This window comes from Babylonia areolata, chromosome 18 (assembly GCF_041734735.1).
Source record: "Babylonia areolata isolate BAREFJ2019XMU chromosome 18, ASM4173473v1, whole genome shotgun sequence".
NCBI classification, from domain to species: Eukaryota; Metazoa; Mollusca; class Gastropoda; order Neogastropoda; family Buccinidae; genus Babylonia; species Babylonia areolata.
In genome coordinates, this window is record NC_134893.1 from 68698131 (window position 1) to 68711515 (window position 13385).

General features: G+C 41.9%; 1 protein-coding gene across 2 annotated transcripts in view; it reads right to left on the reverse strand.

The window, feature by feature from the left end:
- LOC143293028 (cyclin-Y-like) overlaps positions 1–13385 on the reverse strand; it is a 32193-nt gene that overhangs the window by 9510 nt on the left and 9298 nt on the right. Inside the window, exons 6-8 of one of the 2 annotated variants that reach the window (XM_076603836.1) lie at positions 12534–12700; positions 11577–11739; positions 9416–10122 (exon numbers count right to left, since the gene is read on the reverse strand). In XM_076603836.1, the coding sequence (XP_076459951.1) occupies positions 10000–10122; positions 11577–11739; positions 12534–12700 (453 nt within the window). In that variant the 3' untranslated portion in view covers positions 9416–9999. Of the gene's footprint in view, positions 1–9415; positions 10123–11576; positions 11740–12533; positions 12701–13385 lie in introns of those variants that run through there. The other variant, XM_076603837.1, reaches the window with a different exon arrangement.

The following is a 13385-nucleotide window of genomic DNA, read 5'->3' on the forward strand; positions in this document are numbered from 1 at the left end:
ACTGAGATCAAACTGCAAGAATATAACACTGAGATGAAAACTTGCATTACACATCAAACTGCACTAAATATATTGCGCAAGTACATACTGCCAGAGACGGATTCCATTCAAATTACATAATACACGTATTGGAGACACACAAAAAAGAATGCCAATCAATGTAAATTTCTGACTAGTTCAACGACAAATAAAAACATCACTTGTATATATGTGTGTGAGTGTGTGTGTGTGTGTGTGTGTGTGTGTGTGTGTGTGTGTGTGTAACTCCACTACAAATTTACACAAAGATACACAAATAAATAATGTATAATTACATCAAGGTCATGTGTCATGAAAATGCTTCTTCCGTTTAAAAAAAAAAAAAAAAAAAAAAAAAAAGTACCACCAATCGTCGTAAATATGACATTAAAATACAACCATTAACACATGTGGAAACACAGCTACTACAAAAAAAAAAAGAAACATACAGCACATTAAAATACTAGTGCATCAAATACCATCAACTAAACACTGTACACACTTTGCTTCCTTTCATTTTGGACACAACCTTCTTCCGTCTCTCTTTTTTTTTCTTTTTTTTTTTTTTTGTGTTGTGGTCATATTCTATTCACAAATGCATCACCAAAATGAGAGATAAAAATCATCATGATCAGCATGAAAGGCACACAATTTATTGTATAATACCTACTGTCCACATTTGAAACTGATCAGAAACTGATGCTGTGTGAGCAAGACAAATATTCAAAGGTATTTAAAATAGTATTTAAAAAAAAAAGAAGAAGAAAGGCTTTCTCTTTCTCTCTGTACATTGAGAGAGAGACAGACAGAGAGAGAGAGAGTGCATATGTGTGTACGCATGTGCATGCGTAAATTCAATGGACAAACATGGTACCTGTCAAAATGAACAATTTCACCAGCTGTTTACATACTATTTACAATCTGCAAAAGTGAATACCACAAAGACACATGTTTCTAGTCATTCCTTCACTTTTTAAATCAATAAAATAACAAACAGACAAAAAATAAAAATAAAAAGGATAAATAACAAACATAAAAACACAAGGATGCATCAGGAATCAGATAACTGATACGTTTACAACAACAAAAAATCCCAAAGAATTAATTAAAAAATAAAACAAAAAACACTTGTGCAGAACATCAACTACAATAACAACCACCACACATATACACAAACACTAAAACAATAAATAATGAAGGCAAGAACAGATGGCTATAAGAAAAAAAAAAAAAAAAAAAAGAGCAGGAGAAAAAAAACAAAAAAACAGTAACCACATAACAACTTTACGACAAGAAAAGAAAGAAAAATTGCCCAACAAACCAAACAACAGACCAGAAAAAACAACTGTGTGAAGATATAAGAATCACGTTTGAAAAATGTATCTAAGCAAACCAAATAATTCATTAGTGTATGAGAGAGCGTGAATGTGTTTTATGTATTATATGCATTATCTTTTTTTTTTTTCAGGGGGTGGGGAGAAAATCTTGACCATGTTCTTTTTTTAATTTTTATATAATAATTAATGATTGTTGAATTGAATGAACAGTGAGTGACGCTGATTCAAAGCATGTTTGATGTAAATCTGATGAATTACTGCATTCTACAAACCATAAGGCGATACTTTTTCCCTCAGCTTTGACCCATGTTATCTGACGGGCACAATAGCCGAATGGTTGAAGCGTTGGACTTTCAATTTGAGGGTCCCGGGTTCAAATCAAGGTGACAGCGCCTGGTGGGAACAGGGTGGAGATTTTTACGATCTCCCAGGTCAACATATGTGCAGACCTGCTAGTGCCTGAACCCCCTTCGTGTGTATATGCAAGCAGAAGATCAAATATGCACGTTAAAGATCCTGTAATCCATGTCAGCGTTCGGTGGGTTATGGAAACAAGAACATACCCAGCATGCACACCCCCAAAAACGGAGTATGGCTGCCTACATGGCGGAGTAAAAACGGTCATACATGTAAAAGCCCACTCGTGTGCATACGAGTGAACGCAGAAGAAGAAGAAGACCCATGTTTTCTTCTTCTTCTTTCCGTTACACGACCAATATCGACTTGCCGATGACTCTGTCGTGGTTCATACATGCTGGGTATTTTCGTGTCTCCATAACCCACTGAACACTGACATAGGTTACAGGATCTTTAACGTGCGTATTTGATCTTCTGCGTGCCTAAAGTATGTTAGCAAAGTGACGTCTGAAGCAGGTTCTTCTCAAAGTGTTGCAGAGTGAACAAGGCAGCGACAGCAACGTTTTAGTGTTGCCCAAGTACTTAAAATGCTACAAACTGAAGGGTTGGACATCGAAGAGGTGGATGATGATGCAGAAGAAAGTGAATTAAGTGCAGAAAGCCAGCATGGGTATGGTGATTCGGGGTGAAAAACTGGCATTATTTTATACATAATGGCAAAAGGGCCGTCTGTGCGGAAAAGCAAGGGAGAAAACTTGCCGTCCTGAGTGAGTTAAGGTTAACTCTCTCCATACGAACGGCGAAAGAGACGACGTTAACAGCATTTCATCCCAATTACCATCATCAAAATATTGCAAGCGGAACGCTCTTATACTGAAGAGGTGAATGTTGACAAAGAATACCACAGTTCTGACGAGGCTGGGTCATTCAGACACCCACTGGACAACCGACGGGTCTGTGTAGAGGAGAAGAGAGGACTGGCCGTACTGAGCGAGTTAAAAGGTCCCACAGCTTTTCACGGCCATTAGAACAGTGAATCCATATCCACTTCTTCAATGGCTCAGCGTAGCAACTTTACTGTACAAGCAGTAAAGTACTGTAAATAACCAGTGGAGTGATGGCCAACAGGTAACGCGTCCACCTAGGAAGCGAGAGAATCTGAGTGCGCTGGTTCGAATCACGGATATTTTCTCCCCCTTCACTAGACCTTGAGTGGTGGTCTGGACACTAGTCATTCGGATGAGACAATAAACCGAGGTCCCGTGTGCAGCATGCACTTAGCGCACGTAAAAGAACCCACGTCAACAAAAGGGTTGTTCCTGGCAAAAATCTGTAGAAAATTCCACTTCGATAGGAAAAACAAATAAAACTGCACGCAGGGAAAAAAAAAAAAAAGGGTGGCACTGTAGTCTAGTGACGCGCTCTCCCTGGGGAGAGCAGCCCGAATTACACACAGAGAAATCTGTTGTGACTAAAAAAATAAATAAATAAATAAATAAATAAAATACAAATAACTTCACATGAAAACAAGGTGACTTCACACAACATGAAGTAAGTTTTAAGAGTGTACGCATGCACAAGCATGTGGATGTACAATGGTACGTAACCATATCCCATTCACAAACCTTTTTCACTGCTGCAATCTTTCCAAGAGACATCATCCTCACACAATTTTGAAAGTTATTTGGTGCAATGCTCCCAATTTTCTGAAATCTGAGATCCTTATTGATTAATAATAAATGTTTAAAAAAACAAACAAAAACAAACAATAATTAAACACAGCTGCTGTTAAGAGCTTTCTGCCAAAAAAAAAAAAAAAAAAGGAATTACTGATTAAGTTATTTCAAACCATACAGCATACTACTCGCCCATGAATGTCCACCTATTCACACATCTTACACTTTCAACAACTGTCCGTGTAACATTCAAAACATACTCTATGAAGACATAAAAAAGGGACTATCTATATATAAAATTGAGATATGACTACTTGATCCAGGGAACAGAAAATCATCAATAAAGTACATGTCAAACTGAGATTTAACCACTTTGCCCAAGCAAAAACAAACAACAAATAATCACAATAACCATCTTTCAAACTTAAAGATTCCACTATGAAAGGACGTAATCCATGGTAGTAAAATTCACAGAGATGGCAACAACGAAATCTTATCTGAACCAGACAGTGGCAAGAAACACAATCGAGACAAAAAAAATAAGAAACCAATGAAAATGATGATTTATAAATAACCGCTCAATGACGATGATTATTACCGCTCAAAGCCCCTGTATAAAGCAGGTAGAGCACATTACAAACACCCATTATCATGAATGATGATGAGTACTTATATGGCGCCAATCCTCGGCTGGAGACTAAGCTCTAAGCGCTTTACAAACACGGAGTCATTAGCATGACAGGGCTGCCTACCTGGGTAGAGCCAACTGACAGCTGCCGTTTGGGCGCCAAGATGGCTTTAACTCTCTCCATACGAATGGCGGAAGAGACGACGTTAACAGCGTTTCACCCCAATTACCATCATCAAAATATTGCAAGCGGAACGCTCTTATACTGAAGAGGTGAATGTTGACAAAGAATACCACAGTTCTGACGACGGAAGCTAAAGGTTGGGTCATTCAGACACCCAGTGGACATCCGAGGGGTCTGTGTAGAGGAGAAGAGAGGACTGGCCGTACTGAGTGAGTTAAGACAGTCAACGTCGGGATTATCCCCCAAGTCCTACTAACTCCCAAGGATGAGCGCTAAGAGCCAGCGCAGTCTTGCCTCCTAGTTTGAGAGTCAAAAGTCCTTCACAAAAGAATCAGCTGCAAACGGATTCTCACAGCAGTGGAGAAACCACTGGTCAAGCAGCTCTCAGTCTGCTGTCAACCTAAGCGTCTATGTCCTGTTTAACACCTCTCCCTTCCTGCAGCATTCTCCCACTGTGTTCCATGAAACTTCCTATTTTAAATGAAGCTTTGAACTGGGACATTCTTACTATAAAAAAAAAAAATATATAATATATATAACATGCATTCTTAACGAATAAAATGTGATCCATGAAGGTTAAATATACACACAAATACATATCGTTTCCCTTTGAGCTCCACATTTGAAAAAAAAAAAAACAAAAAAAAAACCTGTTTGATACCACAAGCATGGTCTTAAAAGAGAGGATATGGAGCAGGACAGCTGTGCTCCAAACACAACAAATAAAAAGAACAACACAGGATTGAAACATTAAGAAACTAGGTAAAAAAAAATACAACTGAATCCTTGAGAAACAAGGTACAAAAAAAGGGGGGAAAAAATAAAGGTGATAAGGACAAAGAAAAAAAAATAGATAATGAATAATGTGACATCCACTTCCAGTAGTTCCAGTTAGTCAGACACCTACCCATCCATCCATCCATCCACAGCAAAGATGATGCTGAAAGCATGAGACAAACAAGAAAAAAAAAAAAAGGACAAAAAAGATTTCGGACAGGATAGTAACACCTCAACCCACAGTCTAAGATTTCCATTTGACACCCTCACTCACTCTTTCAAATAAAAAAACTACAACAAATAAATAAAATCAGGGCATAATCATGTAACTAGTTTTAAAAATGGAACATCAGGATTTCAGTTTATTGTATATCATATACACTACAACGGGGAGGGGTGGGGGAGAAGAAAAAGAACACTGGCAAAATCTGCAACGACTAAGACAGAAAACGTAAACAACAAATTTAACGTTTTTGAAAAGACTTTGGTGATAAAGAAGATACGCAAGCAAATAACATGATTTAGATAGATATATATATATATATATAATCTTTTTCAAAACTTCAGCTGTTTTCGACAAAAACACAGGCATCACGGTTACTCTAGTTCAGACCCAGATGTGCATCTTACTTTTGAAGACATGATCCTCACATTATATCTTAAAATCATAGGCAAAGGAAACTATTAAATGTTCATGTTTGTTACACAATAACTTATAACTATGGACAGCCAATATGAGATGAATAATTTCCTAGTGTCAATGATTCAAACACAAATATGCATATGCATGTAAATTTGCAAACTTAATATACATTTTCTTGTGTCAATGATTCAAACACACATGTGCACGTGGATGTACATTCGCAAACTTAACATTTACTTTTGTGTGTCAATGATTCAAACACAAATATGCATATGCTGTTTATGCATATACATTCACAAACTTATGTTGTTAACAATGGGACATACACATGCATGCACACACCAGCACACATACATATCCACAGAAAACATACATGCTACAATATTTCTAGCGCATACAATCATCTTGAGCAAAATTTAAATAAGTAGATACACTTAAAACACAGGCACAAATTAACAAGTCAAGCCTGAAAGCCTAATGCAGTTTGATCACAGAACGTTTTTTTCAAGCATATTGAACACTTACTAATTTTATTTTCCTGCATATTGTGATCAGTAACTTGTCAGTGTTAAAAAAAATAAATTTTAATCATCAACAGTACATTTATATGCTCCCAAAACCAAAGAGCTTTTCAACACCAGTGGAGTGATGGCCTTGAGGTAACGCGTCCGCCTTGGAAGCAAGAGAATCTGAGCGTGCTGGTTCAAATCACGGCTCTGTCACCAATATTTTCTCCCCCTCCACTAGACCTTGAGTGGTGGTCTGGACGCTGGTCATTCGGAGGAGACGATAAACCAAGGTCCCGTGTGCAGCATGCACTTAGCGCATGTAAAAGAACCCAAGGCAACAAAAGGGTTGTTCCTGGCAAAATTCTGTAGAAAAATCCACCTCAATAGGAAAAACAAATAAAACTGCACTCAGGAGAGCAGCCTGAATTTTACACAGAGAAATCTGTTGTGACAAAAAGAGAAATACAACACAATACAATACAATGTCATTTTTCTGTCTTGCTCCACTGCTGAAATCAATACACAACTAAAGTGTCCCTCAAGAGTTCTAGAAATATTGCTCTTCTTTCCATTTTTACTGGACTCATTTTTAAAATCAGCCAAGAGCTGCAGGCACCCCCCCCCCCCTCTCCCTTCTCTCCTTCCCTCCCCTATAGCTGAAAAAAAAAAGGAGAAATGTGGTTGTCTATGAATAATTAACAGAAACATCTTTATTTTTTTCTTCTTTAAATAAAAATTAAAATAGAGGCAGAAAATGCACACACACACACACACACACTCACATATAAAAAAAAAAAAGATGGTTCCCTGTGGACTGCCGACGCTGGAACTGCGACGGACGAACCCGGGTGTGGCCGTGTATGGGGGAATCTAAATGAGCGGCGTGGGAGTAATGCCACTGAAACGGTGCAGATGATGGGGCAGCCAAAAAAAAAAAAAAAAAAAAAAAAAAAAAGAAAAAAAAAAAAGAAAGAAAAACAAAAAAGGGCCGTTTGAAGAGCACAGGACAGGTGTCAAAATGGCTGCCAGAAAAAGAGGGCGCTAGTCAGGGATACAGAGGGGAGGTAACCTACTTCCGGGAGGTTATCGGCTGTAGCCATTTTTGTTTTCTCCGCGTAGGTGGGTATCAGTTTGCCGAAGACAGGAATCAGACCCCTGCCGGAGCCTGAATTAGTGGATCACGGTAAAGTATGTGTAGTTAAATAAATCTTTAACGGGTCATGAAAGGATCATCTTCAGCAGTGTAGTATTCATAACACGATTCAGTGTCAGAATCAACTTGAATCATATACAATCGTTTTGCTCGTTTGTTTGTTTATAATAACTATCAGATGCTTTCAAAAAACATCCACTGTATCAATCAAGAGGTTGTTTTTTTTGGGGTTTAAATGGTAATAAAATCATCATTTCTATTAAGGGTTTTCGATTAACTAAACAAAAGCAAAAACAGACAACGGTTAAACAGCTGTGATAGTGACTGCAGCATGGACAAGTATGGCACTGCACCTTGTATGTAAAGTTTCAGTTCAAATAATTCCAGTTTTCTCTAAGCGGCTTCTTCTCCTTTATAAACACTGATTTTCGTAATATTCTTTTAAACGTGTGCTTAAAAAGAAAAAAAAAAAGAAAAAGAAAAAAATCAACTAGAAGAAAAAGAGGGTGAACAAACTTAAGTATCACCCTACTCTCTTCTTTACAGACCTGTAACCATTACAGACAACTCGCGTGGGAAAACAAAGTGATGTTATCACACAACAACAAAAACAAAAAACGACGCACTATCCACTGAGCTCCTTGTGGCCCCACTGTCCCTGTGTACGTCTCAGTGTGCGCAAGGACTTCATGTCGATTTAACACACACACCCAACACGCAAACCCTCAGCAGCCCCCTTCACACACACCATTGCACCTGTGTACGTGTCAGTGTGCACAAGGACTTCATGTCGATTTAACACACACACCAACACGCAAACCTTCAGCACCCCCCTTCACACACACCATTGCACCTGTATACGTGTCAGTGTGCGCAAGGACTTCATGTCGATTTAACACACACACCAACATGCAAACCTTCAGCAACCCCCTTCACACACACCATTGCACCTGTATACGTGTCAGTGTGCGCAAGGACTTCATGTCGATTTAACACACACACCAACACGCAAACCTTCAGCACCCCCCTTCACACACACCATTGCACCTGTATACGTGTCGATGTGCGCAAGGACTCCATGTCAATTTAACACACACACCAACACGCAAACCTTCAGCACCCCCCTTCACACACACCATTGCACCTGTATACGTGTCAGTGTGCGCAAGGACTTCATGTCGATTTAACACACACACCAACATGCAAACCCTCCCCCTCCCTCACACCCACCACTGCACCTGTGTATGTCTTAGTGTGCCAAGGACTTCATATTGACTTTACACACACACACTCACTCACACACACACCACACCCTTCACATAAAAATATCAAATCAACTAGATTTCAAATTGCTTTTTTTTTTCTGCTTTCCTCAAGACAATTTACCTGATCTGTTTCAGAGCTTTAACCTGTGTAGTTAAACGAAACAGGCATTCCATCCCGACATCAACATCACATGACAAATACGCTTTCTTCAGAAAGTAATGTAGCATTAACATATGTGACCATGTAGCAAAATCCTCATCCTCATCGGGAGACCTGTCTGACAGACAGTCCTGTATGGAAAATATAACACCTCCAGTTTTCACATCATAACCGCATTTGTGTGAGAAAAATCCACTTCAATGACAGGGCAGGGTAGGGGTAGGCGGTGCTGGTGTGGGGAAGTGGATGTGTGATCATGCAGTAAACGTATGTGTGTGTGTGTGTGTGTGTGTGTGTGTGTGATGTGTGTGTGTGTGTGTATGCAAGTATATATGTCTGCATGAGTGTGTGTGTGTATGGTTGTGTGTGTGTGTGTGTGTGTGTGTGTGTGTGTGCAAGTATATATATATGTCTGCATGTGTGTGTGTTTGTGTGTGTGTGTGCAAGTATATATGTCTGCATGAGTGTGTGTGTGTGTGTTTGTGTGTGCAAGTGTGTGTGTGTGTGTGTGTGTGTGTGTGTGTGTGTGTGTGAGTGTGTGTGTGTGTAAACGTGTGTGAGGGTGTATGTTCATGTGCATATGTACAAGTGGTTGTGATCACACAAAAAACACATTCAAAAAAACCAAACCATTACAAGCATCCCAGAACATACTGACCGACCCATGTCACAGGAGTAAAACAAGCAGTATGAGGCACAAAAATCACCATGAGAGGGAGGAGGGGAGGGGCAGGAAAAAAAGCAAAAAACAACTGATGTTCCCTCAAAATATCTGATACGATCAGACCCAAGTGTTTCATGACACAATCTGTACACACACACACACACACACACACACACACACACACACAGAGTCCTCCCCCTCACCTGAATCCTTCTCCCCAGTAAACTATCGAATGTCAAACTATGCCTGAAAACTGTGGAGTGGACCCTGGACCCTCGGAGAGATGTGTCTGTGTCTGTGTGTGTGTTGGATGCTGGGGAGGTGTGTGGGGGGGGGGGGAGGGCACGTGTGCGTGCGTGCGCATTCTTGGGCGTATGTGTGTACATGTATACGCATGTGTGTACATACACACATGTTTGCCTGCTGTGGTTGTACAACTGCTGACCCCAGAAACCAAGGTGACCCAGTGAAACTGAGACGTCAGGACAGGACGGCCCGTGACCCCGCTGACATCAGGACATCATGACCCATGACCTGGTGACATCAGGACAGCACGACCCATGACCCGGTGACATCATGACCCATGACCTGGTGACATCAGGACATCACGACCCATGACCTGGTGACATCAGGACAGGATGGCGCGTGACCCGTGACGCCCCGGACCCAAGAAAGCGTCCAGGCTGTGGGAGCGGTGCCTGCGCGTCTTGTGCCAGAACTTCATCTTGTCCTCACACACGCTCGTCATCGCCTGCAACCACCACCACGTTGACAGGAAAAGCTGTAACTTCTTCTTCTTCTTCATCATCCGTGGGCTGCAACTCCCACTCGCTGACACCAGTGGACATTTACTTACGTGTATGACCATTTATAAATAATAATAATGGTACTTACATAGCGCTGAATCTTGTGCATAGACAAATCTAAGCGCTTTCGCACCAGTCATTCTCATGCACACATAACTCTCACAAACTGGAGAAACTGAAGAGGCAGGGAAGGGAGGCTATTTTGGGAAGAGGTGGGTTTTAAGGCCAGACTTGAAAGAGCTGAATGTGGAGACTTGACGAAACGAAAGAGGAAGTTCATTCCAATTGCAAGGTCCAGAGACAGAGAAAGAACGGCGGCCAACAGTCGCGAGTTTGAATCTGGGTATGCGGAAGTGGAGTGGATCCGAAGCTGATCGTAGTGAGCGAGATGGAGTGTAGAGGTGAAGGCAGCCACAGAGATAGGAAGGGGCTGATTTGTGAATACATTTGTAGCATAGAGTGCTGATCTTGTACTTTATTCGATGTGAGACAGGGAGCCAGTGGAGATGTTGCAAAAGAGGAGTGATGGCCTCACTGCAGCCTTACTTCAGTTTTCAGGGAGGTAAGATTGCAGTGACTCTTTGTACTACAGCCTTTTAGGGCTAAGTGGCCTTTGGGGACCATCCCTAATGCTGAATGTCTTTAAAGCCTTCTTCACTATAATCAAACTCCAGCCTAGATTGTTGGGACAGCAGTTGCCTGCTCTGCTGTGGTAATAGCTGGACATGACTGACTATAATACATATGGTGTCTATACCATAACAGCTTGAATAATAGAAGTGAAGAAACTGAGACGCGCTCACTTACACATAATTAAACACCACATCAGGCCAAAAACTTTTCGCCATCAAATACTTGGATCAAGTCAAATCAAATCAAATCATACTGCTTATTGCCCAGCCAACTACATAGCAGCCATTTCAGGGCTGATCACTCATGCGCAAACACAGACCCTAAAACTTGCATGCACACACACACACACACATTCACACACACCAACCCATACACACACACAAACTTATGCACCCCCCCCCCACACACACACAAACCCACACCTACCCACCACCCCTGAACCAAGCCCCTCACACACACACACACCCGACCCCCCCACACATGCATCCACCCACCCATACACACCCACACACACCCACCCATACACACACACACCAACCCATACACACACAAACCCACACCCACCCACCACCCCTGAACCAAGCCCCTCACACACACACACACCCGACCCCCCCACACATGCATCCACCCACCCATACACTTACCCCCCCCCCCCCCCCCCCCCCCCCCAGCCCCTCCGACACCTGCCTACCCCTACACACACACACAAACCGACCGCCCCCACCCCCACACACACCCACACCACACCTAGAACCGAACCCCTCACCTCCAGCTTGAGGGCCCGCTCCTTGCTGAGGGGCTGTGGGGGTATGACCAGATCGTGGGCGTCGGCCAGAGAGCGCAGGTGGAAGTAATACTTGGCGTACACACTGGACGGCACGTTGATGTTGAACTGCAGCAGCTCCAGAACCTGACGCTCCAGTTCATTCCTGTGAAACACACACACACACATGTGCACGCGCACGCACACACACACACACACACACACAAACGTACACACACAATTGTAAACATTTGTATTCCAGTGCATGTTACTTTCAGACACACACACACAGAGACACACACCACACACACACACACATTTGTAACAAAGGTATTCCAGTGCATGTTACTTTCGGACACACACGCACACACACGATTGTAACATATGTATTCCAATACATGCTGCTTTCGGACACACACACACACACACATTTGTAATATATATATTCCAATGCATGTCACTTTCGGACACACACCACACACACGTACACACACACACAACTGTAAACATATGTATTCCAGTGCATGCTGCTTTCGGACACGCACACACACACACACACATTTGTAATATACATATTCCAATGCATGTCACTTTCAGACACGCACACACACAATTTGTTATATATGCAGAGAATCCAACCCCAGTCAAGTGTTTCAAGGAAAAATCAGGAAATTTTGGTAGGAACATTCTGAATTTGGTGGGAACACTCAGACTCCGAGCCACACCAGCAATCCACTGGGCACAGACGCTGTTTGACCGAGACGCAACTTCATTTAGCCACGTTCTCTCTTGTTCAGGTGAATGATTAAGCTAATCAGATTGGTCCAATGACTCACTGCTGTTTCAATGTAAAATCTCCACCCTTTACCCACCAGGTGCCATCACCGAGATTCGAACGCGGGATCCTCAGACTAAAAGTCCAACGCTTTAACCACTCGGCTGTGGTGGTGGAACACTCACATGTCATCCACCTGGATGTCTTTGAGGATCTGGCAGAAGTCGACGTTCCAGACGGCCTGGTCGTCCCACACCTTGGAGGCCAGGATGATAGCGCCAAGCACCAGACGTTTCCAGTTGCCAGGGTTGATGTCAATCTCTGCATACGTCAGCAGTCGCTCCAGGTACACCTGGGGGGTGAGGGGGGGCACACAGACAAATACATTCATGTGCATATCCACACACACACACATACACGTGCGTGCATGCACACGCACACGCATGTGCACACACACACACACTAACACACACGCACAAACACAGACCTACACACACACCTCGAAAATGTGTTGATGGGTGCTTTTAGTCCTTACGTCAAGAACAATAGTTTCTGAAATACTGATCTATTAGGCCCTAAAAAAGTAGACCAACGCATATAAGTGCATATGCACACAGACATGCACACATGCACCCCTCTCTCCATCCCCCCCAACACATGCACGCACGCATGCAGGCACACACACACACAGAGACACACATCAAAAATATGATGGCTGCTTTAGTGCTTATTATGTCATTCTGAAATTATACCAGTCCATTAGGCCCTAAAAATATTGCAACGCACATCGTCAAACTATTTGACTATATATACGAAAGTATGCCATTTATCAAGTGCATTCATCAAATCCATAACAATTCATCAGACATTGAATTTAGTGAATTCTGTGTGTTGATAGTAAAATCACTGAAATAATGTTTCCCTTGAGCTGTATGTATCTTGTCGGCACTGTTATGATTATGATGAAGAGAAAATTTGGATAAAGTACTAAAGATGTAATGAGAATAACAGAATGAAGAATAATCGTATAATCCAAA